We start from the raw sequence: 27,268 nt of genomic DNA on the forward strand, positions 1-27,268 counted from the left end.
ACAAGATACACTTACAATTAGTGCACCAACCCAAAAAAACTCCCTTTTTAATGACAAAAAAAAAAAAAGAATCCAACCCTACCCCGCCGGGCCGCAGGACAAAAAGGTTGGGGACCACTGTTATAGAGGACGATAAAGGCAGTGCTTTCATGGCACGCGCTTAATAATGTTGGCCGGGTGAAAATCGGGACAATTCTGGGAGAGTGGTTGGCCCAGGAAATTGTCAGGAGGTGCACAGAAATGCGGGAGTCTACCGGATAAACCGGGAGGGTTGGCAAGTATGTCGTTAGGGCAGGAAAGCCATTTAAAGAAGGTGAATTCATTAAAAAGTGCAGGTTAGATTTTTTTTTTAAATCTTTCCTTGCGCCCCAGCCTCACCTAGTTTCTGCATCCAGTGGCCCCCAAGGTAAATTGAGTTTTAGATCCCTGGATTAAATGGTCGCCTGCTGCTGTCATCCGGGTGAGCGAGAGCATAGGTCATATTTCAAACACAGCTCTGATTCGCAGTGTCGTCCTTTTTTGACATACGTAAGCATAGTTGGCCCGTACCTTGGATGGTTTGAACCAGAAAGAGGGCGCAAGCACCCTCCAAGCATGTACGTCACCGTCACATTAGAGATGAGTACCTTTCATATTTCAATCGATACAGAACCAATTCCCGGTATTTGGACATTACTTATACACTTCTAAAGAACATAACGTCATGGCTGTCTTGAGCTTCCAATCATTTTTTACAACTCGTAGTATTATGCTTAAGGCCTGTTTTTCTGCCAATGGAACTGGTGCTTTACAAAGAGTAAATGGGACAATGAAAAAGGAGGATTACCTCCAAATTGGCGCAGTTGGGTGTTCCAACAGGACAATGATCCCAAAAACATGTCAAAAGTGGTAAATGAATGGCTCAATCAGGCTAGAATTAAGGTTTTAGAATGACCTTCCTAAAGTCCTTACTTAAATGTGTGGATAATACCAAAGAAACAAGTCCATGTCAGAAAACCAACACATTTAGCCGAACTGCACCAATTTTGTCAAGAAGAGTGGTCAAAAATTCAACTAGAAGCTTGTGGATTGCTACCAAAAGCACCTTATTGCAGTGAAACTTGCCAAGAGACATGTAACCAATTATTAACATTGCTGTATGTATACTTTTGACCCAGCAGATTTAGTCACATTTTCAGTAGACCAATAATAAATTCATAAAAGAACCAAATTTTATGAATGTTTTTTATGACCAACAACTATGTGCTCCAATCACTCTATCACAAAAAAAATAAGAGTTGTGGAAAATATTTGGAAACTTTTGAACACAACTGTAGGTACTCAATGGTACCAAAATACAGTACTTTTGTGTGTACTAATTAATGTTAATTTGTTTAATAATAGAATAATTTTTAATTTAACATTTAACAGTAGGCTGATCATGATAACTGTGCTGTTCAGTTTCTTTTTCCACTTATGAGTGTCATTTGCAAGAATTGTATAGTAGACTTTGCATGCAGTTGTAATTCCAAAACGTTAGATGGCTGTAGTGCGTAGACTACACTGGGTTGCTAAATCAGGGAGTAATCTTTGCCATTAAGCTACATCTAGTCTTTTTTTGGTCTCTAAAAAGTGATGTTTGGTTGTGACGTAAATTAAACTAATATCGGGTCTGGTTCAAATATAGAGATGAAGGTCTTTAATTTAACCTGCTGTTGTACTCTGTCTCAAAGTGTTAACATGTGCTCAATGATTTCCTTACCAGTATCACTATGTTTTTTATTACCATTGTTGGTATTTTGTCCATTACCATATTTGGTATTGTTCATTCTTCCTACGTTGTTGATACAAATTATTGTTACAGTGTAATATTTATTGTTACCTGTGGTAATGCCATCATGATACAACATTTGTATTATAATCCTTGAACAAAGCAACAGTGAAACTCAATGTATTAATCACTGAATGGAGATCTGGGGGTGGGATTAATAAATAGATTATCTTCTTCCCACTCCCTTTCAGGCTAAACTGGATCATAATGTTTACATACTGTACATTACCTTTTGCATCATACTAATTCAAATTATTATGTGTTGTATACCTTGTACTTTTTTAATGTCATTGCCTGAAATAAATTAATGAAAATGTGAATCCTAGTTGTAGTTTTTATTACCAATTTTTGAGGCGTTGAAATCACAATTTTGTTCTCTTCTTCTACTATTGTTATTTATTTATTTTTTTATTCCTTTTACATGACTTTGCCACTTGCCTGTGCATGGAAAGTAATTTATAAATACATTTTGATTTGATTTGATGCAAAATAACTCATGCTAATCAGTAGCAAATGTATGGAAAATCCAATAGCATCTAAAAAAAGTACAGAAAAATGGAGCCTCACTGAAGGTTTGAGTGTTTTGTACCTGGCATACTTGCTTTGTTGGCATGGAACATTGCAACATTACCTACAGGCAGTCCGACTGAGTTTGCTCTGAGTCCTGCTTGAGTGCTTGTTTGCTTACCACGTGTTTAAGTCTGCAACCGGACATATCGTCATTTTAAAATTAAAGTACCAATGATTGTCACACACACACTAGGTGTTGTAAAATTTGTCCTCTGCATTTGACTCGTCCCCTTGTTCACCCCCAGGGCGGTGAGGGGAGCTGTGGGCAGCAGTGGTGGCCGCGCCCGGCCTTCTTAAAGGACACGCACCTAGACACTTAGGCAAATGTACAGCTTTTTTTGGTGACTTCCAGCAAATAGAGGGACTAGTTTTGAATTCCTTACCCAGGTGGAGATCAAAGGCAGGTCGGGCTTCTTAAAGGGACACGCACCTCCAAGGTATCAACGTACCCCGTACCCATCCATGCATGATATACAGAAGCCTCAATTATTTTTAAACAAATACAGTGCGAGTGTTGCAAAATGGTTTATACATTACTCATGGAGAAATGAATGGAGTAGGGTACACTGGCAGGGAAAAGTTTGTGTATCAGTAAATCTTTCACCTTGATTTCCCTTGGGTTGCTCTATTTGCCTGTTTATCAGCTGCTCTCAACCTAATGTCAAATCATATTTGTCAACCCTAATAATAATGTTTGATTATGTGTGCATTTCAAACTAAAGACATTTAGCTTGGACCCTCTGAAAATGTTCAATTATTGTTACTTTCTGCATACCACTGACGTAACACGCAGAGAAGGAGGAACAAAGACGACACCAACACTATAAAACAAACACACCAAAACGAGCACAATAGTTTCCAGCTATGCAATATAAAAGGAGATCTTACGAGGTTTCTTGGTGGTGACGTTGACGATGCTGCTCGGCGGACCCACTCCGGCACTGTTATAGGCCCGCAGGGACATCAAATAGGTACTGCTGCCCTCGAGATCCCTGATGAGTAACGATGTCTTATTCCCCACCGTCCTAACCACGCTAGCTGCTTCCTGTTTCTGATTTACCCTCCAGTACCGCAACTATGAAAAAAAACAAACCAAAAAAAAACACGACACAAACATCACTTATACCAGTGTTTCTCAAATGGGGGTACGCGTACCCCTGGGGGTACTTGAAGGTATGCCAAGGGGTACGTGAGAATTTTTTTTAAATATTATAAAAATAGCAACAATTCAAAAATCCTTCATAAATATATTTATTGAATAATACTTCAACAAAATATGAATGTAAGTTCATAAACTGTGACAAAAATGGAACAATGCAATATTCAGTGTTGACAGCTAGATTTTTTTTGTGGACAAGTTCCATAAATATTGATGTTAAAGATTTCTTTTTTGTGAATAAATGTTTGGCATTAAGTTGATGAATCCAGATGGATCTCCATCACAATCCCCAAAGAGGGCACTTTTCAAATTTTGTTGTACTTGTGCAATGACAATAAAGATCTATTCTATCTTATCCTATCCTATCCTATTTAAGTTGATGATTACTTCTATGTGTAGAAATATTTATTTATAATTGAGTCACTTGTTTATTTTTCAACAAGTTTTTAGTTATTTTTATATCTTTTTTTCCAAATAGTTTAAGAAAGACCACTACAATAGAGCAATATTTTGCACTGTTATCAATTTAATAAATCAGAAACTGATGACATAGTGCTGTATTTTACTTCTTTATCTCTTTTTTTCCCAACCAAAAATTATTTGCTCTGATTAGGGGGTACTTGAATTTATAAAAAATGTTCACAGGGGGTACATCACTGAAAAAAGGTTGAGAACCACTGCCTTATACTGTATCTCCTCAACAACCCGCAAGAGTTATTTTTACATTTATACGCCGAAAAACACCTGAAAAATAGTATCAGTTGAAATGGAAAGGAAATTAAGTTATAAAGACATGACTGCAATCGGTCCACAAGAAAACTTTGTATACTAATGTATATACATTTAAATATTCTGGAGGGTTGTTGGCTTCATCAATAAATACATGATCCTACAATAGTTTCCCAAAGAAAACTAAGCTGCTTGTTTGTGCTACTGTGTGTGGGCACGTGTTGGTTTTGACCTCATATCCCAGAATGCGTCTGCGGTTGTTGCTCCAGGCCAGTGGCTTCCAGGTGACCTCCACTTCAGACGCTGATACACTTTTTGCCCTCAACTTCCCTGGTGCTCTGCTGGGCTCTGAAATGTACACAAATGGTAGAATAGACAGGGAAGAAAACAATAGAAAAATATGCATTGACACTACGACCTAATAGTTAAATGTTAATAAGTCACTGAATATTAGATGAGCTGGGCTTTATCTTGCAGACGTGTAATGCAACGGGTGCGTTATGTAGCTTTGTTGGTTCCAGTGGAAAATGCTTCAGTATGTTTTAACAGAACAAATTCATGTCACCTAAAGCTGAAGTACTTCACAACCAAGGAAAGCTTGAAGGAAGCAGAAAAGGAAAACAAGTCAATGCTTTCAAATTCTTTGCCAGAATCAAACTATTACAGGCCGGTCCTCACAGTCTTCTACTATTAAACTAAACCTAGTGGTGCATGTTTAAAAAAAAAAAAAAAAAATCGCAAAGGAGATTGACAGGAGAGAACATCCTTGCGAGTTGACTCAGCATAAGTTTCTTTGAAAGATAGTCTTATCCCTGGTGGCACAATGAAATCCAATGATATAATGAAGAGTGGACTATCCATCCATTTTCTACCGCTTATTCCCTTTTGGGGTCGCGGGGGGCACTGGCGCCTATCTAAGCTACAATCGGGCGGAAGGCGGCGTACACCCTGGACAAGTCGCCACCTCATGGCAGGGCCAACACAGATAGACAGACAACATTCACACTCACATTCACACACTAGGGCCAATTTAATTTGCCAATCAACCTATCCCCAGGTGCATGTCTTTGGAAGTGGGAGGAAGCCGGAGTACCCAGAGGGATCCCACGCAGTCACGGGGAGAACATGCAAACTCCACACAGAAAGATCCCGAGCCTGGGATTGAACCCAGGACTGCAGGACCTTCGTATTGTGAGGCAGACGCACTAACCCCTCTGCCACCGTGAAGCCTTGAGTGGACTATTAAAACTATATAAAATGATGACACAATGACGTCCATTTGGACCTTTTCCCTTCTTTGGCGGTATTCCAGCAACAGTTCCAGTTCCTGGCACAAGTCAGCAGTTGGTGATAGGTTTAAAATACAGAACTGAGGTTTCATCATTATTCATTTTAACAAGGTCCTATTATGGAAAACCTCCTTTTCTTACTGATTGCTACCTGATTTTGTGTATTTGGGAAGTCCCGATTAAGCGAAATCTTAATAAAACAATATTGACTTCTTCAAAACATGCTTCAAATGAGCTGTTTGTAAAATAGCAAATATCTCCATGTATGGTCGAGGTTCACCCAAAGAGTTTATCGCCAGTACGCCATTTTTATTCAGTTGTAATCCAAAGTTGTATTCAAAGATTTGCTTATTTTTCTCTATACTCTTGTTGTGGGGCAGGATCCCATCAGGCACAAGAAATTAAAAACAACGTTGAGAACCTGTTGAATTAGGTCCTCACTTTGAACAACTCAAACATAACGTTGAAAATCCTGGTAGTTCTTTCTCCTTTGCTGTTTTAAAGGTCCGCTGTGGCATCTTTTTCAGTCTCATCAGAATTCAAGACTTGCTGCGGAACAAAGCCCACTTTACTGAAAAAAATCCTCAAACTGAAGGTTCCGCAAGTCAGAAGTTAAATAGTTGAAACGCTTGCCTAAAGCGGTTGTCTAGCAACCCAAAGTTATACTGGGAAACTGTGAGAGTTGATCTTTAAGACTGGCTGTGGAAAGGAGGGGATATCATCAAAACAGCAACCCCTTGATGACCTCAAGTGGCATGCAAAATGAATGAATGAAGCGTTCGTACACCGGGACATGGTTTGCAGATGCATATTTGGCGCAATGTAAAGGTTCGTAAACATAAAAAGGTTGCAAATATAGACGATTATAAATAGAAGATTTACTGTATTTCATATGTCGTTCATGTGTTCTGTACAGTGATATTTTATATATATATTTTTTTTAAATTTCAAACATGCAAAAAAAAAACAAGAGCAAGGCTGATCCAATACAGTGCTATAGCCTTAACAGCCATTACAAGAAAATGAAAACAAAGGACAATAAAAAACGAAACCAAAAGAGTATTGGACTTTTTTTTTTTTTTTTTCATATTTGAAAAGGAGTGAGAAGTACTTTACAATTACTTAATCCCACCCCTTTTTTTTTAAATCATAATGTATTCTGAGCTCGAACTACCAGTTCACTCTATGTACAAACTTCATGAACTTGTATATACCGTATTTTTCGGATTATAAATCGCTCCGGAGTATACGTCGCACCGGCTGAAAATGCACAATAAAGAAGGAAAAAAAACATATATACGTCACACTGGAGTATGAATCGCATTTTAGGGAGAAATTTATTTGATAAAATCCAACACCAAAAACAGACTTTTGAAAGGCAATTTAAAATAAATAAAGAATAGTGAACAACAGGCTGAATAAGTGTACGTTATATGACGCATAAATAACCAACTGAGAACGTGCCTGGTATGTTAATGTATCATATTTTGGTAAGAGTCATTCAAATAACTATAACATATAAAACATGCTAAATTTATCAAACAATGTGTCACTCTTAATCGCTAAATCCGATGAAATCTTCTTCCTCGATGTTGCTTCTAAACATCTCTGCCAACTCCAAAGGTATGCGCCGCTTCCTCTTGTCGTTTTCTGCTGCATATTTCACTACGTCCAGTTTATAATCTGCAGTACATGATTTCTTTTTCGGTCCAATTTTTGTTCAGCCCTTCTCAGTTTTTATACGTTACCGCTAACGATGAAACAATCCATTTAATAGATACGGCAGTAGCATATAGCATATAGCAGTTAGCATTCCATGACCCACAATGCACTTCTGCCATCCCTCTCCCCGCCGAATTCCTATTTGTTGACGTGTATGTGACGATTGCTGACGTTTTCTTGGTCTCTTCCGCGAATGAGATCAATCATATCATTTGATATTGTGTAATCTGCAGTACATAATTTCCTTTTCGGTCCAATTTTTGTTCAGCGAGTATGGGGTATCGGACTGTCTTATTGTGGCGGTCCGCTCCCTGTACGATCAGTGCCAGAGCTTGGTCCGATTGCCGGCAGTAAGTCGAACACATTTCCAGTGAGGGTTGGACTCCGCCAAGGCTGTCCTTTGTCACCGATTCTGTTCATAACTTTTTTGGACAGAATTTCTAGGCGCAGTCAAGGCGTTGAGGGGTTCCGGTTTGGTGACCGCAGGATTAGGTCTCTGATTTTTGCAGATGATGTGGTCCTGATGGCTTCCTCTGACCGGGATCTTCAGCTCTCACTGGATCAGTTTTCAGCCGAGTGTGAAGCGACTGGAATGAGAATCAGCACCTCCAAGTCCGAGTCCATGGTTCTCGCCCGGAAAAGGGTGGAGTGCCATCTCCGGGTTGGGGAGGAGACCCTGCCCCAAGTGGAGGAGTTCAAGTACCTAGGAGTCTTGTTCAAAGAGTGGGGGAAGAGTGGATCATGAGATCGACAGGCGGATCGGTGCGGCGTCTTCAGTAATGCGGACGTTGTACCGATCCGTTGTGGTGAAGAAGGAGCTGAGCCGGAAGGCAAAGCTCTCAATTTACCGGTTGATCTACGTTCCCATCCTCACCTATGGTCATGAGCTTTGGGTCATGACCGAAAGGATAAGATCACGGGTACAAGCGGCCGAAATGAGTTTCCTCCGCCGGGTGGCGGGGCTCTCCCTTAGAGATAGGGTGAGAAGCTCTGCCATCCGGGAGGAACTCAAAGTAAAGCCGCTGCTCCTCCACATCGAGAGGAGCCAGACGAGGTGGTTCGGGCATCTGGTCAGGATGCCACCAGAACGCCTCCCGAGGGAGGTGTTTAGGGCACGTCCAACCGGTAGGAGGCCACGGGGAAGACCCAGGACACGTTGGGAAGACTATGTCTCCCGGCTGGCCTGGGAACGCCTCGGGATCCCCCGGGAAGAGCTAGACGAAGTGGCTGGGGAAAGGGAAGTCTGGGTTTCCCTGCTTAGGCTGTTGCCCCCGCGACCCGACCTTGGATAAGCGGAAGAAGATGGACTTCTGCGAATGAGATAAATAATATTATTTGATATTTTACGGTAATGTGTTAATAATTTCACACATAAATCGCTCCGGATTATATGTCGCATCCCCCGGCCAAACTATGAAAAAAATGAAATTTATAGTCCGAGAAATATGTTACATAAATTATAAATGTATTCATACATATGCACACTACACACATACATAGCCACATCATTACCACTAATTATCATGCCACAGCAGCACCACTAATGTGCTGCTGCTGTGGGTGATTTTGGTAATAATTTAGATATAGATTCTGACTCAAAATACACAGTGCTGTCAGAGGAACGGAACTTGTATATAGACCTAACACATCCTGTATATTTGATAGGAGAATCAAAAGATGCTATTTTGTGTGTGTGTGTGTGTTGCTTAACTCTAACATACCTTCTTCTGCTGAGTAGATGGTAGCCACCGGACTAAAAGGCCCTTCGCCGTTGTTGTTGTATACCCCGACTTTAATTTGGTAAGGGGAATAAGGAGGGATGGTCTCATTCTTAAACACATATCTGGAGGCATCAGGTGATGTGACTGCCGCCTGCATCCAGCCCTGTGTGCCGAGTGGGCGGAAGGCCACCACATAGCCAAAACCGGGGCCGCTCTGCAGCTCCTCTGGAACAGGCTAAGGAGGGATGAGATGACTCATAAGCGGATGACTCGAAAGTGATCAGAGAGCTATTAATACCTTGAAATACACTTTTGCAATGTAAAGGGCTTAGGGTGATGCTGAACTTGCAAGGCCTTATCAACTTGCATAGCTTTATTTTGAGGTATAGAAAAATTAAGTACGAAAGCTTGAGTGTTAATCTTTGTGTTTATATTCCAAATAATAAAACCAAAAGTATTACAATGCAGTTGATGCAATTGAGAAATAATCAAAGGCATTCAAGTCTGTTCTCCCACACAACAACATTACCGAGTGTGTTGTTTACCTCCCAAGTGATGACCAGTTCTGAGCGTCCTCCCCCTCCACCGTTCACTCGAGCCGGAGTCACCCTTGGAACTGACATGTAGAGAGGATTAAACGTCTTGTAACTTCAAACTTAAAATAAAGATTTCCACTTATTTTATCCTACAGTGAGATGGGTTTTCTCTGGCACAGTCTGAGTGAGGTTGCAACAGTGTTTTTTCAATGTTAAACTTTCTGCAAAAATCATTGAAGAATGATCTTCAAACATTTTATACAGAGGAACCTCAACCTGATAGTGCTTTTCTTTCAAGCATTTATCGGCTCGCCATTGCACAAACAGTCATTCAGGGCCTGACCCAATACTACTATCAAAATATGTGCAAACTTGATATCACACGCAAAGCTGATCTACTAAGCTCGTGCCCAGAGGATTGTGTCTCATTAATGAGCAAAATATAGTCCAGTCCATTTAGCCTGTCTGTCTTCATTTATTTACAGAACATATGTGGTTCATTAGAACGCCCACAACAGTGGGAGAAGAAGATACAAATATAATCAATTAGCACTTGCAATGTTTTGCGTGTATATTTAGCCGTTTGGAATGTTTGCGCAAACTGGCAATTACGCATGCTTGTGAGAAAGCAGGCTATTGCACCGCGAAGACACACGATTGAAAGATAATATTTTGCCTGTTTTCAAGTCAACATTTTTATACTGTCAGAAATAAAAATATTAAGCAATATCTATTCAGCAATATGGTTTTATAATTATAAAGCTGTTGTGTGACTTTAGGGGCTGATAAAAACAAATTCAATTGACTAATTTTGGTGTCAGCTGTTTTTTTTTATGGTATATATCTTTTCATATATTCTAATGTATCTCCTATATAAATATTTCGCGCCGGTATCATTCCAGACACATTGTCACAATCACAATTACCATGAATTGATTAACGTGGACCCCAACTTGAACAAGTTGAAAAACTTATTGGGGTGTTACCATTTAGTGGTCAATCGTACTGAATATGTACTGTACTGTGCAATCTACTAATACAAGTTTCAATCAATCAACTAATCAATCAATCAATCAATCAATCAATAAAAAACCTCAGAGCCTTTCAGAGCACGCCTTCAGCATGTTAAAAATAGGTTCTGTTGTCTAAATCGTGCTTTATTATAGTCTAGAAAAGGCGATACACATTATATTTGTGTGCTGCATGTCAACAACATCATAAAATGCCACAGGTTGGACCGTATGATGCCATAAATGCGGGGTGAAATTAGTGTTTCCATGGTGAAAGCCGGTTTAAATGCAAAACCCTATTTAAATAAGGCGGTCTGCACCACTTTTGTACTTGTTATTAATTGTACATGCAGTCTTAGGATTTCACCACATGCCCACAAGAGTAAAGAACATTTCATAGTTTGTATTCGCATGTGTTGTTTGGATATTAGTAGATCAGGACCATAGTGTAAAGTGAAAAGTACATTCAAAACAACCAACGACCTAATTTTCAAGAAACAGGGATTCAGTTTTGAAATGAGTTGCGATATGAAATAAAAACACAACCTGCACCTGAAACGTTCAATAGAAAGCTTAAACACTGGCCAAAAGAAAATAACAACTGATTCAGAATCATAAAAGTCAATACATACATACTCACATGCAATACTGCCCTATGTGCTGATGCGCTCTTTGGTGATGTTCTGTGATGCTTTTATACGATAATAATGAATTTTTAAATATTGACGTTATGTGTTAGTATATAATGCATGACTGTGTAACTTGTATTCTGTAGTTATTTTATCTGGAAAACCTTTTAGAAATGCACTTCAGAGACTGGGTTTGCAAATTAGCCGATTGCCTACAAACCTTATGTGCAAGACATGTAGACATGATATTATGGCATTGACTGTGATAAATATGTGTTTTAATGTGCAATGCATTGCCCCTGAAAATGAAAGTAATAAAAAAAATAAAAATCAAACAATCAATCTTTACACAGGCAAGTAATGTTGCCCAAAATCAGTATAATTGTGAACAATTCACAAAATTACTTAAATTATCACTTGATGCATTTCTACACATTTAATCTGCAACTATAAAATCAGCAGATGAGTGGCAGTTATGACTAAGTTCCGCTACATACGCATGTCCTTGCTGCGGGTCTTTCTAGAGGCTTTGCTCGGCTCTCCTGTTCCAATGCTGTTGGTTGCCAGTACTCTGAACTCGTACTCCACCCAGGGACTCAAATCTGTGACAGTTGCAGACAGCTGCTTTCCTCCGAGCAGCTCAGGAACTAAAAGACATCACACCAAATTACCTTTTAACGCTGAATGATCCGCCTCTGAGCTGTCAGTGAAGGTTTTCACGTATTTCATATGTGACTTTTCAAAAGGAGACCTCCTCCTTCTTCTCCTCCTTTCAAACTGTCAGATGAAGGCAACCTACCGGTCGTAACTGCTTGCCACCCGAGAGAGAAGGGCGACCTGGCCTGGATGGTATAGCTAAGAACAGGGCTATGGTTTTCAATCCCGGGTCCCCAAGTCAGAAAGGCGGTGGTCTCTGTCATCTCTGTCACTTGACACTCCACAGGGGGCCCCGGAGGACCTAGAGAGATAATTAGCCCAATGTTTGTCGATGTAACATTGTGTAATCATATCTATGGTTGTGGTTTGTAGAATGAGCTTCAGGCAAGAAGACAAAAAAGTGTGCAAGTTAGTCCCACAGAACTAAGGTAAAGAACAATTAATTCTTGATTCCCTGTTGATTTTGGAAGTTTGCTTCCTTACAAAGGGTTGCTACGGAGAGAGACAAAAAACCCACACTACACAACATACGACATGAGGTTCAAAATGTATTTTGTATTTTTTGGGGAACCTCAATCAATCAACAAGCATTCTTACAACAAGTACACAAATTCGTCATTTTAAGAAAGTACTCTGTGGGTAAGAAAAAAACATTATCGCGTAATCTGTTGCTTAGAAATTGCTCCAGAAGATTGTTCTCCAAATATAAAATGTATAAATCCACAATTGTAATTAGATTCCCCTAGACTTTCCAATCCTGTCCAATCATGACCACTAAGGTGAAATAAATAGAACTTGACTTTGTCGCAATAAAACATGTTTTGGAATCTCTGAAAAAGAATGGGTCCGATACATCATATCAATAAATCATATGAATAAAAATGAATACAACATTGATACCTATTATGAGTGTATTTCAACTCCTGACCTGTAATTTAAGGCAGTGTTTTTCAACCACTGCTCCACGGCACAGTGGTGTGCCGTGGGAGATTATGTAATTTCACCTAATTGGGTTAAAAATATTTTTTGCAAACAGGTAATTATAGTCTGCAAATAATGTGCCGTGGTTGAGTGTATGCTCTGTCTTTAGCTTGGCACAGTAACTGTGTAATACTCTTCCATATCAGTAGGTGGCAACAGGCAAGTAATTGCTTGGCCGTGATCACAATATGCAGATGACAGTGGGAGGCAGAATGCACGTCAAAAGGTATCTAATGCTTAAACCAAAAATGAAAAGAAGGCGAGTGCCGCTGAGAAAAGGCATTGAAGCTTAGGGATGGCAATGCAAAATGAAACTAAAACTGTACTGGCTACAAAGTAAAGAAAAACAGAATGCTGGATGACAGCAAAGACTTACAGCGTGTGGAGCAGAGAAGGCTTCCACAAAGTACATCTGGACATGACATGACAATCAACAATGTCTCCCCATAGAAGGATAGCAACAACTTAAATATTCTTGATTGCTAAAACAAAGCAGGTGTGGGGAATAGCCCTCAGGGAAGAAATCAAACTGCTACAGGAAAATTCCAACAAAACAGGAAAAGACAATAACTAAAATACTACACACAGGAAAACACAAAAAAACTCAAAATAAATCATGGCGTGATGTGACAGGTCGTGACACTACTTTGAGACAAGAGCTATATGGATGCATGCTCAGTTATGGTTTGAATTCATATCCAACACTTACGAGAACAACTTTTTGCTGTCAATATCGACTGCTGAGTTTAATTTTTTATGTTTTCTGCAGGTAATGTGACTCTGTATTTTTTCAATGTAAAAATGTGCCTTGGCCCAAAAAAGGTTGAAAAACACTGATTTAAGGGACATGCTTACCTCGAACCACCACATCAGTGGCAATAGACACACTGTCCACCTTGGTCTGCACAGCACATGTATATTTCCCAGCATGCCTTAGCTGAATATTTCTTATCATTATGTCACCGGCAGAGCGCTGTCAAAGAGGATGAAAAAGAACAGACCAAACATATTCATTTGAAGCAATTTAAACATAAACACTTTAGGGGTAAAATGTGGTAAATTAACTAAAATACAAGCTTTGGCATTCAATTTGTGACACTTTGGCAGTAAAATATAGTTGCATTTACCCAAGGACGCAACATATGACCATTTCTGAATCAATTTGTTTTTTGTGTGGGTTTTAAAAGCTTCTTTCATTGCCATCCGTTCTATTTATCTTTTTACTGCTCAAACATGATTCAATGTCAAATACATTTAGTGCTTAAAACTTTGCAAAAGGGGCAGTTTCAGCAGACTGAGAAATTATTTCACTGCAAGAAGAGATGCCAGAAAATATAAACAATGTAATATATAAAGTGCAAATGGAAAGCGCTTACAGCGCTTCACTTTTTCCCTACATTTTGTTTTGTTACAGCCTTATTTCAAAATGGAATTAAATCAAAATGTGTCCTTCTAAGTTCTACAGAAAAAGTGAAGCACTTTGATTACTTTCTGGATGAACTTACATAAAGAGAAAAAACACCAGCTTTGTTATTATACAAACCACGTTTCCATATGAGTTAGGAATTTGTGTTACGGAATACAATGATTTGCAAATCCTTTTCCACCCATATTCAATTGAATGCACTACAAAGACAACATATTTGATGTTCAAACTCATTAACTTTATTTTTTAATTTTTTGCAAATAATTAATTTAGAATTTCATGGCTGTAACACGTGCCAAAGTAGTTGGGAAAGGGCATGTTCACCACTGTGTTACATCACCTTTTCTTTTAACAAGACTTAATAAACGTTTGGGAAATGAGGAAAGTAATGGTTGAAGCTTTGAAAGTGGAATTCTTTCCCATTCTTGTTTTATGTAGAGCTTCAGTCGTTCAACAGTCAGGGGTCTCCGCTGTCATATTTTACGCTTCATAATGCGCCACACATTTTCGATGGGAGACAGGTCTGGACTGCAGGCGGGCCAGGAAAGCACCCGCACACTTTTTGTACTAAGCCATGCCGTTGTAACACATGCCAAATGTGGCTTGGCATTTTCTTGCAGAAATAAGCATGGGCGTCCATGAAAAAGACGGCGCTTAAATGGCAGCATATGTTGTTCCAAAACCTGTATGTACAAACCCTGTTTCCATATGAGTTGGGAAATTGTGTTAGATGTAAACATAAACGGAATACAATGATTTGCAAATCATTTTCAACCCATACTCAGTTGAATATGTTACAAAGACAACATATTTGAGGTTCAAGCTAATAAACATTTTTTGGGGGGGGAAATAATCATTAATTTTAGAATTTAATGCCAGCAACATGTGACAAAGAAGTTGGGAAAGGTGGCAATAAATACTGATAAAGTTGAGGAATGCTCATCAAACACTTATTTGGAACACCCCAGAGGTGTGCAAGCTAATTGGGAACAGGTGCGTGTCATGATTGGGTATAAAAGCAGCTTCCCAAAAAATGCTCAGTCTTTCACAAGAAAGGATGGGGCGAGGTACACCCCTTTGTCCTCAACTGCGTGAGCATTTAGTCAAACAGTTTAAAAAGAACGTTTCTCAAAGTGCATTTGCAAGAAATTTAGGGATTTCAACATCTGCGGTTCATAATATCATCAAAAGGTTCAGAGAATCTGGAGCAATCACTCCACGAAAGCGGCATGGCCGGAATCCAACATTGAATGACCATGACCTTCGATCCCTCAGATGGCACTGCATCAAAAACTGAGATCAATCTCGAAAGGATATCACACCACATGGGCTCAGGAAAACCAGAAAACCACTGTCACTAAATACAGTTCATCGCTATATTTGTAAGTGCAAGTTAAAGCTTTACTATGCAAAGTGAAAGCCATTTATCAACAACATCCAAAAACTCCGCCGGCTTCTCTGGGCCCAAGTTAATCTAAGATGGACTGATGCAAAGAGGAAAAGTGTTCTGTGGTCTGAGGAGTCCACATTTCAAATTGTTTTTGGAAATATTTGACATTGTGTAATCCGGACCAAAGGGGAAGCGAACCATCCAGACTGTTATCTACGCAAAGTTCAAAAGCCAGCGTCTGTGATGGTATGGGGGTGCATTAGTGCCCAAGGCATGGGTAATTTACACATCTGTGAAGGCACCATTAATGCTGAAAGGTACATACAGGATTTGAACAACATTTGCTACCATCTAAGCGCCGTCTTTTTCATGGACGCCCCTGCTTATTTCAACAAGACAATGCCAAGCCATATTCAGCACGTGTTACAACAGCGTGGCTTCGTAAAAAAAAAGAGTTCAGTTACTTTCCTGGCCTGCCTGCAGTCCAGACCTGTCTCCCATCGAAAATGTGTGGCTCATTATGAAGCGTAAAATACGACATCGGAGACCCCGGACTGTTGAACGACTGAAGCTCTACAAAAAAAAGAATGGGAAAGAATTCCACTTTCAAAGCTTCAACAATTAATTTCCTCAGTTCCCAAACGTTTATTAAGTGTTGTTAAAAGAAAAGGTGATGTAACACAGTGGTGAACATGCCCTTTCCCAACTACTTTGGCACGCGTTGCAGGCATGAGATTCTAAGTTAATTATTATTTGCAAAAAAAAAAAAAAGTTTATGAGTTTGAACATCAAATATCTTGTCTTTGTAGCATATTCAACTGAATATGGGTTGAAAATGATTTGCAAATCACTGATGAGGTGGCGACTTGTCCATGGTGTACTCTGCTTTCCACCTGATTGTAGCTGAGATAGGCTCCAGCGTCCCCCGCAACCGCAAAGGTAATAAGCGGTAGAAAATGGATGGATGGATTGATGTATTCTGTTTATATATATATAAATATATATATATATATATATATATATATATATATATATATATATATATATATATATATATATATATATATATATCTAACACAATTTCCCAACTCATATGGAAACAGGGCTTGTATTACATGAGATCCCTATAAAATATCATAGTAATTTTAGTGCTACCGTTACTACACCCTGAATAAAATTAAAATATGCTACCAGTTCACATTATTTAATGAAGCATATTTATTCAGCTGTTATGTAGCAAAAAAATTATACGATGAGTAGTTAATTTGATCATTTCCATGTTTTTTCTATTTTACAAAAATACATTTTATATTTATCTTTCAAAGAGCTTTCTTATGTTGTTGCAATGCAACATGTCCATGAGTTGAATGCAGTGGGGTCAAGTGTTCAATGAACGGCAGAGCAACACACATGATTATGCTCTTATTGCCCATTATCATTCTGAACACAAAACAACACAACAAAAGAGAAACCGATAAAGATACCAGTACATCATAATTGCTTAACCCCTTTAAAAGAAAAACATTGTTATTAGATGATCAAGTATTACGCATGGCTGAACTACATCATGAACTAATTGGTTGCTGCTTTTGTCGATGGAAGCTGTGTTATTAACAAGCTAAACAGGCAACCATAGAGCCATAAAATCTTCTTATCTGTATGGTTCTTAATAAACAAGCCATGGATACGTTGCTCCCTCAAGTATGTAATGAAGTAAACCGCAGAGAAGGAATAAATAGGAGGTTTTATTAAAGACCATGTGGTTTACTCTCTATGAGCTACTGTTTTCAACATACAGTGGGGCAAAAAAGTATTTAGTCAGCCACCGATTGTGCAAGTTCTCCCACTTAAAATGATGACAGAGGTCTGTAATTTTCATCATAGGTACACTTCAACTCTAAGAGACAGAATGTGAAAAAAAATACAGGAATTCACATTGTAGGAATTTTAAATAATTTATTTGTAAATTAAGGTGGAAAATAAGTATTTGGTCAACCATTCAAAGCTCTTACTGATGGAAGGATGTTTTGGCTCAAAATCTCACGATACATGGCCCCATTCATTCTTTCCTTAACACGGATCAACCGTCCTGTCCCCTTAGCAGAAAAAAGCCTCAAAGCATGATGTTTCCACCCCCATGCTTCACAGTAGGTATGGTGTTATTGGGATGCAAATCAGTATTCTTCTTCCTCCAAACACGACGAGTTGAGTTTATACCAAAATGGATACATGGATGATACAGCAGAGGATTGGGAGAATGTCATGTGGTCAGATGAAACCAACATATAACTTTTTGGTTGGTTTTTTGCCCCACTGTATACAGTGAAGCCTAAAATGAATCAAAACCCAAACAAAATTTTGAGAAAGAGTCAAGTGATGAGTTGTTGAAGGAGTAATGGAAAGGATTTAAAAAGTTTTGCTGGTAATATTATGATAAAAATGTGCCGGAGTCATAGCAATTTTTTAATTACTCAGCATCATCTCCAACCTTCTCAAAATATTCTTACAAATCTCATTATATCAAATATAACTTACTTCACCAATTATTATTTATTTATATTGTGATTACTTATGAAGTATATATATATATATATAAAAAAGCAAGATGGCGGCGCCCGGACGGGCTGCGACACTGCGGAGCTCTTGCTAAAGATGGAACATTTGGCGGAAATGCCGGACAGTTCTGCAGACTTCATGGCTGGCTCGCATCGTGGTCACTCCGTGATCTCATACGACCGCCAGACACTTCTGGATATGGACATATCGGGCCGTTTTGGACTGATAGACGCGTGCTTGTTCGACGTGCTAACTAGCATGGGAATACGTCGGCGGCTACATCCAGCGGCCTGTGAAGCAGCGGAGTCTAGTAGCAGCGGGGGCCGTCTACGGAGCAGACGCCAGCGGTGTGATCGGAAACGCGGATGCCGAGCGGGGCTAGAAACAAAGCAGAAGGCTAATCCCCACAGAACACCACTTCCCTCCATCCTGCAGCCGGATTTAAATAAAGGATGCGAGACTACTGGTCTGGGTAAGGAGTCTGTTAAATTAGAACAAGTTTTTTCTGCTTTGAGTGTTTCAGAGTTGGACATGTGTTTTACCGAGGTGGCTAACTATGATGCGTGCAGTTTATCAAAGCAACAAACAAACAATCGGAAAATCCCCGTTACTGAGGTGGCTAACCATGATGCGTGCAGTTTATCAAAGCAACAATCAAACAATCGGAAAATTCCTGTCGTATCAATTCCTAGATATGGTCGTAATTATACTGAATGCACTGGGCATAATAAACACAACATTATTAATATTGCTACTACGGATAATTTGATCAAAAATTCCCTAAAACAGCCGACTACCTATAATATAGGTTTTTTAAACATAAGATCATTGTCTCCCAAAACGTTATTAGTTAATGATATTATCAGAGACAACAATCTTAACGTCATCGGTCTCAGCGAAACCTGGCTTAAACCAAACGACTTTTTTGCGCTAAATGAGGCATGTCCTCCTAACTTTAAACATGCGCATATTGCCCGTCCGCTTAAAAGGGGTGGGGGGGTCGCACTAATATACAACGAAAACTTTAACCTTAGTCCTAACATAAATAATAAATATAAATCGTTTGAGGTGCTTACTATGAAGTCTGTCACACCGCTCCCTCTACACCTGGCTGTTATCTACCGCCCCCCAGGGCCCTATTCGGACTTTATCAATGAATTCTCAGAGTTCGTTGCTGATCTAGTGACACACGCCGATAATATAATCATAATGGGGGACTTTAATATCCATATGAATACCCCATCGGACCCACCGTGCGTAGCGCTCCAGACTATAATTGATAGCTGTGGTCTCACACAAATAATAAATGAACCCACGCATCGCAACGGTAATACGATAGACCTAGTGCTTGTCAGGGGTATCACCGTTTCCAAAGTTACGATACTCCCGTACACTAAAGTATTGTCCGATGATTACCTTATAAAATTCGAGGTTCAGACGCATTTTCGTCAAACTAATAATAATAATAACTGCTATAGCAGCCGCAACATTAATACGGCCACAACGACAACTCTTGCTGACCTACTGCCCTCGGTAATGGCACCATTCCCAAAGTATGTGGGCTCTATTGATAACCTCACTAACAACTTTAACGACGCCCTGCGCGAAACCATTGATAACATAGCACCGCTAAAGTTAAAAAAGGCTCCAAAAAAGCGCACCCCGTGGTTTACAGAAGAAACTAGAGCTCAGAAATTATTATGCAGAAAGCTGGAACGCAAATGGCGCACGACTAAACTTGAGGTGCACCATCAAGCATGGAGTGATGGTTTAATAACTTATAAACGCATGCTTACCTTAGCTAAAGCTAAATATTACTCAAATCACATCCACCGTAATAAAAACGATCCTAAATTTTTGTTTAGTACGGTAGCATCGCTAACCCAACAAGGGACTCCTTCCAGTAGCTCCACCCACTCAGCTGATGACTTTATGCAATTCTTTAGTAAGAAAATTGAAGTCATTAGAAAGGAGATTAAAGACAATGTGTCCCAGCTACAACGGGGTTCTATTAACACTGACACGATTGTATATACGGCGGATACTGCCCTCCAAAATAGTTTCTCTCGTTTTGAGGAAATAACATTAGAGGAATTGTTACAACGTGTAAATGGAATAAAACAAACAACATGTTTACTTGACCCTCTTCCTGGGAAACTGATCAAGGAGCTCTTTGTATTATTAGGTCCATCAGTGCTAAATATTATAAACTTATCACTTTCCTCGGGCACTGTTCCCCTAGCATTCAAAAAAGCGGTTATTCATCCTCTTCTTAAAAGACCTAACCTCGATCCTGACCTCATGGTAAACTACCGACCGGTGTCTCACCTTCCCTTTATTTCAAAAATCCTCGAAAAAATTGTTGCGGAGCAGTTAAATGAACACTTAGCGTCTAACAATCTATGTGAAACCTTTCAATCCGGTTTCAGGGCAAATCACTCCACGGAGACAGCCCTCGCAAAAATGACTAATGATCTATTGCTAACAATGGATTCTGATGCGTCATCTATGTTGCTGCTCCTCGATCTTAGCGCTGCTTTCGATACCGTCGATCATAATATTTCGTATCAAAACACGAATTGGTATGTCAGACTTAGCCCTGTCTTGGTTTAACTCTTATCTTACTGATAGGATGCAGTGTGTCTCCCATAACAATGTGACCTCGGACTACGTTAAGGTAACGTGTGGAGTTCCCCAGGGTTCGGTCCTTGGCCCTGCACTCTTCAGCATCTACATGCTGCCGCTAGGTGACATCATACGCAAATACGGTGTTAGCTTTCACTGTTATGCTGATGACACCCAACTCTACATGCCCCTAAAGCTGACCAACATGCCGGATTGTAGTCAGCTGGAGGCGTGTCTCAATGAAATTAAACAATGGATGTCCGCTAACTTTTTGCAACTCAACGGCAAAAAAACGGAAATGCTGATTATCGGTCCTGCTAGACACCGAACTCTATTTAATAATACAACTCTAACATTTGACAACCAAACAATTAAACAAGGCGACATGGTAAAGAATCTGGGTATTATCTTCGACCCAACTCTCTCCTTTGAGGCACACATTAAAAGCGTTACTAAAACGGCCTTCTTTCATCTCCGCAATATCGCTAAAATTCGCTCCATTCTGTCCACTAAAGACGCTGAGATGATTATCCATGCGTTTGTTACGTCTCGTCTCGATTACTGTAACGTATTATTTTCGGGTCTCCCCATGTCTAGCATTAAAAGATTACAGTTGGTACAAAATGCGGCTGCTAGACTTTTGACAAGAACAAGAAAGTTTGATCACATTACGCCTGTACTGGCTCACCTGCACTGGCTTCCTGTGCACTTAAGATGTGACTTTAAGGTTTTACTACTTACGTATAAAATACTACACTGTCTAGCTCCATCCTATCTTGCCGATTGTATTGTACCATATGTCCCGGCAAGAAATCTGCGTTCAAAGGACTCCGGCTTATTAGTGATTCCCAAAGCCCAAAAAAAGTCTGCGGGCTGTAGAGCTTTTTAATTTCGGGCTCCAGTACTCTGGAATGCCCTCCCGGTAACAGTTCGAGATGCCACCTCAGTAGAATCATTTAAGTCTCACCTTAAAACTCATTTGTATACTCTAGCCTTAAAATAGACTCCCTTTTTAGACCAGTTGATCTGCTGTTTCGTTTCTTTTTCTTCTATGTCCCACTCTCCTTTGTGGAGGGAGTCCGGTCCGATCCGGTGGCCATGTACTGCTCGCCTGTGTATCGGCTGGGGACATCTCTGCACTGCTGATCCGCCTCCGCTTGGGATGGTTTCCTGCTGGCTCCGCTGTGAACGGGACTCTCGCTGCTGTGTTGGATCCGCTTTGGACTGGACTCTCGCGACTGTGTTGGATCCATTATGGATTGAACTTTCACAGTATCATGTTAGACCCGCTCGACATCCATTGCTTTCCTCCTCTCCAAGGTTCTCATAGTCATCATTGTCACCGACGTCCCACTGGGTCATTATTGTCACCGACGTCCCACTGGGTGTGAGTTTTCCTTGCCCTTATGTGGGCCTACCGAGGATGTCGTAGTGGTTTGTGCAGCCCTTTGAGACAGTAGTGATTTAGGGCTATATAAGTAAACATTGATTGATTGATATTGTGAATAAATTGAGAACAGGAATTGGACAAAAGTTTTAGCAACTGCTATGTAAAAGAAAAGGGGTAGGATTAAATAAGCTCTGCTCCTTCCTACTCCTTTTCGAACATGTTGAAAAGACAAACTAGAAAATGTGATGTATCATGTTGTATGCTTGCATGTTCCAAATAAACTCAAACTCAAACTCAAACTAAAACTCAAACCTTGTAGAACAGGGGTCGGGAACCTTTTTGGCTGAAAGGGCCAGGAGAGCCAAACATTTTAAAATGTATTTCCGTGGGAGCCATATAATATTTTTTAACATGGAATAAACCTAAATGCGTGTATTTTTAAGTTAGACCAACATTTTTAGAGTATACCAAGTCTCTAACTATTTTTAATGACATTGCTTTTCTGAAGCTAACCAATAATAAATAAAATACTTCTTACAATTAATGCGACTTCTTGAACAGGTGGGGTAAAAATAAATGGATGGATTAAAATGCATGAGAATGTTTTATATTTTGAAATTTATTTTTAACACCGTGATTACCAGTGGAATTATCCATTATTTACACCCTGGACAAGTCGCCACCTTATCACAGGGCCAACACAGATAGACGGACAACATTCACACTCACATTTACACACCAGGGCCCATTTAGTGTTGCCAATCAACTTATCCCCAGGTGCATGTCTTTGGAAGTGGGAGGAAGTCAGAGTACCTGAAGGGAACCCACGCAGTCAAGGGTAGAACATGCAAACTCCACACAGAAAGATCCCGAGCCTGGGATTGAACTCAGGACTACTCAGGACCTTCATATTGCAAGGCACATGCACTTACCCCTAACCCACCGTGCTGCAGCCACAGGTTCCCTACCCCTGACATAGTACAACATGGGGGAAATGTGAAGACATTTTTTACCACTTCTACTACAACTACTAATAAAAATGATAATAATAATGATAATAACATTGTAATGACTATTTATAAACACCTTTCAAAACCACCAAGATACTTTTATAGTAAACAACGGTTAAAAGTGACTGCTGTCAAATGAATAATTACTTAAATCAGATTAAGCATACTTCTGAATTTAAATTAATCAGGTTATCAATCGCGTGCATAATTAAAATACATTTGAAAAAAAAAAACAATATTTAGACACGCATTTAATTTTATTGTTAGAATGTCACATAGGAACATGTTTTAAACGTATTACTTCAATGCAGTTATTTGTGCTGCCTTTCAGATAAACCTCCACGGCCAAGGTGAAGAAGCAGGTGCGGTCAAAACAAATGGTGTGATTAATCTAGGTCAGTGGTTCTTAACCTGGGTTCGATTGAACCCTATGGGTTTGGTGAGTCGGGCTCAGGGGTTCGGCGGAGGTCAAGACACACCCGACTCATCGTGTAAATAAAAACTGATTCCTATCGGCGTATTACAGATACGGCAATAGCAGAAATCAAACTGATTTGCAGGTGTGTAATTTGTTGTGAGTTTATGTACTGTGTTGGTTTTGTTGTTTGAACAAGGTGATGTTCATGCACGGTTCATTTTGTGCACCAGTTAAAAAAACATGGTAACACTTTAGTATGGGGAACATATTCACCATTATTAGTTGCTTATTAACATGGAAATTAGTAACATATTGGCTCTTAACTAGTCATTATTGCCTTATTCGGCATGGGCTTATTATAACCCTAACCCTAACCAAATAACTTTAAATTAAGTCTCTGTTACTTAGAATATGTTCCCTGAGTGTCCAAATAACTCTAAATTAAGTCTTTGTCACTTAGAATATGTTCCCCATACTTAAGTGTTACCAAAAACATATAACTTTGTCTTGAACTTGAAAAAAAAGGAGGGTTCGGTAAATGCGCATGTCAAACTGGTGGGATTCGGAACCTCCAACAAGGTTAAGAACCACTGATCTAGGTACTGTATATTGATTAGTGCAATTATGTGTTGTGGGATTAATCACATGAGTTAGCTTGTTATTTTTGACAGCCCTATTAAAAACAAAATGTATCAAGTGCCAGGGAGAAAACAAATGACAGTAATAATACGCAATGGACTATTAAATCAAATACTAAAATATGTTTTTGAAGATGCAGTTTTGCCAATTTTGCAGCATTCTAAAGTAAAAACTATAAAAGCACACGGTAGCCCTGTGTCACAATAGTAAATTTGATCAAGAACTCCTTCATTCCACACTCCATCCAGCTGTATAATCACTCACCATACAACAATAGATGATATCTGTCTATTACCTAACACCTGTCACATATACTGTAACATTGTACATGGTAACTGTTATATACTGTATATATGATATAGACATAATATATTATTATATATCTGTATATATATTATACATATATTATTTAAATATTACATAAATATTTTATATTTTACATTGCTATATTTAGTCCATTTATACCTGCATTGTCCTTTCCATCCTTACACTTTCCATCACTGTAACTGAGGTATTGTGTGGAACAATTTCCCTTGTGGATCATTAAAGTTTGTCTATGTCAAAGTCTAAGTCTAAAAAATAATTTAAAAAAATCCTGAATCCAGACCATGATTCGGATCACCTCCAAGATGTAATCAATTGTTCCTTATCCCATTTCTGACATTTCCTGAAGTCGTAATCAAAAGACGCCTATGACTTACTTTAAGAGCAATCTTTCTCATTTTGTGTCTGTATTGAGACAGCCATAATTCCTTTTGGTACAGCCATCCATACATCCATTTACTACCGCTTGTCCCTACATCTTTATCTTAACACTTCTAAATATTGGGATTAAATTACAATTATTGGAATTCAACAATTTGGTGCATTTGCAAACAGCTAAAATTATGTACAAAGCAAACTATAACCTGCAACCCAAGAATGCACAACAATTCTTCTCAACAAAAGAGGAGAAATAAAACCTTGGAAGAAAATATAATGTAAAACATTTTTATGCTTGTACAACACTTATAACCTTTATTATATCAGTATGTGGGATTAAATTATGGAATGGATTAACCAAAGAAATGAAACAAAGCACCAATATGATTCAGTTTAAGAGACTGTTCGAACTACAAGTGTTCACTAAGTACCCAGAACAAGAATTATGATGAACATCTAGAACCCATTTATCTTGTCGATTGTATTGTACCATATGTCCTGGCAAGAAATCCGCGTTCAAAGGACTCCGACTTATTAGTGATTCCCAAAGCCCCAAAAAAGTCTGCGGGCTATAGAGCGTTTTCCGTTCGGGCTCCAGTACTCTGGAATGCACTCCCTGTAACAGTTCGAGATGCTATCTCAGTAAAAGCATTTAAGTCTCACCTAAAAACTCATTTGTATACTATAGCCTTTAAATAGACCTCCTTTTTAGACCAGTTGATCTGCCGCTTCTTTTCTTTTTCTCCTCTGTCCCCCCCTCCCTTGTGGAGGGGGTCCGGTCCGATGGCCATGGATGAAGTACTGGCTGTCCAGAGTCGGGACCCAGGATGGACCGCTCGTTGGGATCCAGGATGGACCGCTCGCCTGTGTATCAGTTGGGGACATCTCTACGCTGCTGATCCGACTCCGCTTTGGATGGTTTCCTGTGGACGGGACTCTCGCTGTCTTGGATCCTCTTTGAACTGAACTCTTGCGGCTGTGTTGGATCCACTATGGATTGAACTTTCACAGTATCATGTTAGACCCGCTCGACATCCATTGCTTTCGGTCCCATATGAGGGAGTTTCCCACATATGTGGTCCTCTCCAAGGTTCTCATAGTCATCATTGTCACCGACGTCCCATTGGGTGTGAGTTTTCCTTGCCCTTATGTGGATTCTTCCGAGGATGTCGTAGTGGTTTGTACAGCCCTATGAGACACTTGTGATTTAGGGCTATATAAATAAACATTGATTGATTTTATGTTTTTCCTTTTTTTTGTTATTGAGACAAATATTATTTATTTATTTAATATTTGTTTGCTTACTATGGTATATTATTATTGTATTATTTATTTGTTCACCGTTCTGTTACAGAGAACAAGGCCATTGGATATAATTGCTATGGTATGAAAAGAGGTAGGATTAAATAGGCTCTGCTTATTCCTACTCCTTTTGGGACGTGCTGTAATGAAACAACTGGAATTGTGTGATGCATTACATTGTATTGTATGCATGTTCGAAATAAACTGAAACTGAACTGAACTGAACTGACCCTTACTTGCCTCCAGGTTTTCTTTACTGTATCTTCAGGTTGCTGCGGGACATGTAGGTAAAGTGGAGACCAAATCAGCTGCGTCTAGACCTCAGAACTAACAAGCTGAGATAGTGATTACTTCCATTGGAGATTTGGATTTGCTGCAGCAAACATAGCCTTTGTCTATTAGTTGTGTTATTGTCAACTTTCTACAATAAATGTGTGGCATTAAACGGCTCGGCCTGGGTACATTGTTTTGTTGTTGTCTTTGTAATGGGGTCATTATGATAAAAAAATCATGTTTTTCACAACTAATTTGTCTTTTTACCATCTTATAGTGTAATTTCCATGCTAAAAAATACACGTGACAAATACACATTTTATTTGTCCAGAATGAAGAATGGTTACTTTTCTGTACTACCAAATTATTTATGAAAATGTACAATTTTTCATTACTTTTATTTGCTTTTGTTGCAATAACTCAACCATAAACATTCAAAGTGATACATTTGAAGTAGACATGTCCGATAATATCGGCAGACCGATATTATCAGCCGATAAATGCTTTAAAATGTAATACTGGAAATTATCAGTATCGGTTACAAAATTATCTGTATCGGTCTTAAAACAAGTAAAATGTATCACTTTTTTAAAGGCCGCTGTGTACACGGCCGTAGGAAGGAAAACAGAGCACCAACAAACCTTAAAAGCACTGCCTTTGCGTGCCGGCCTTATCACATGATATCTACGGCTTTTCACAAACACAAGTGAATGCAAGGCATACT

General features: G+C 39.3%; 1 protein-coding gene across 3 annotated transcripts in view; it reads right to left on the reverse strand.

Annotated features, from left to right (window-relative positions):
* Nucleotides 1-27,268, reverse strand: part of LOC133554752 (contactin-3-like) — a 246,167-nt gene that overhangs the window by 17,157 nt on the left and 201,742 nt on the right. For 2 of the 3 annotated variants that reach the window (XR_009807197.1, XM_061903853.1), the window contains exons 14-20: nt 13,669-13,786; nt 11,975-12,133; nt 11,673-11,822; nt 9,546-9,616; nt 9,001-9,235; nt 4,501-4,616; nt 3,269-3,455 (exon numbers count right to left, since the gene is read on the reverse strand). Coding sequence is in view for 2 of the 3 variants with exons in the window: in XM_061903853.1 (XP_061759837.1) it covers nt 3,269-3,455; nt 4,501-4,616; nt 9,001-9,235; nt 9,546-9,616; nt 11,673-11,822; nt 11,975-12,133; nt 13,669-13,786 (1,036 nt within the window). In the remaining variant the exon portion in view is untranslated. Of the gene's footprint in view, nt 1-3,268; nt 3,456-4,500; nt 4,617-8,193; nt 8,590-9,000; nt 9,236-9,545; nt 9,617-11,672; nt 11,823-11,974; nt 12,134-13,668; nt 13,787-27,268 lie in introns of those variants that run through there. The other variant, XM_061903854.1, reaches the window with a different exon arrangement.

Source organism: Nerophis ophidion, linkage group LG06 (genome assembly GCF_033978795.1).
Source record: "Nerophis ophidion isolate RoL-2023_Sa linkage group LG06, RoL_Noph_v1.0, whole genome shotgun sequence".
NCBI classification, from domain to species: Eukaryota; Metazoa; Chordata; class Actinopteri; order Syngnathiformes; family Syngnathidae; genus Nerophis; species Nerophis ophidion.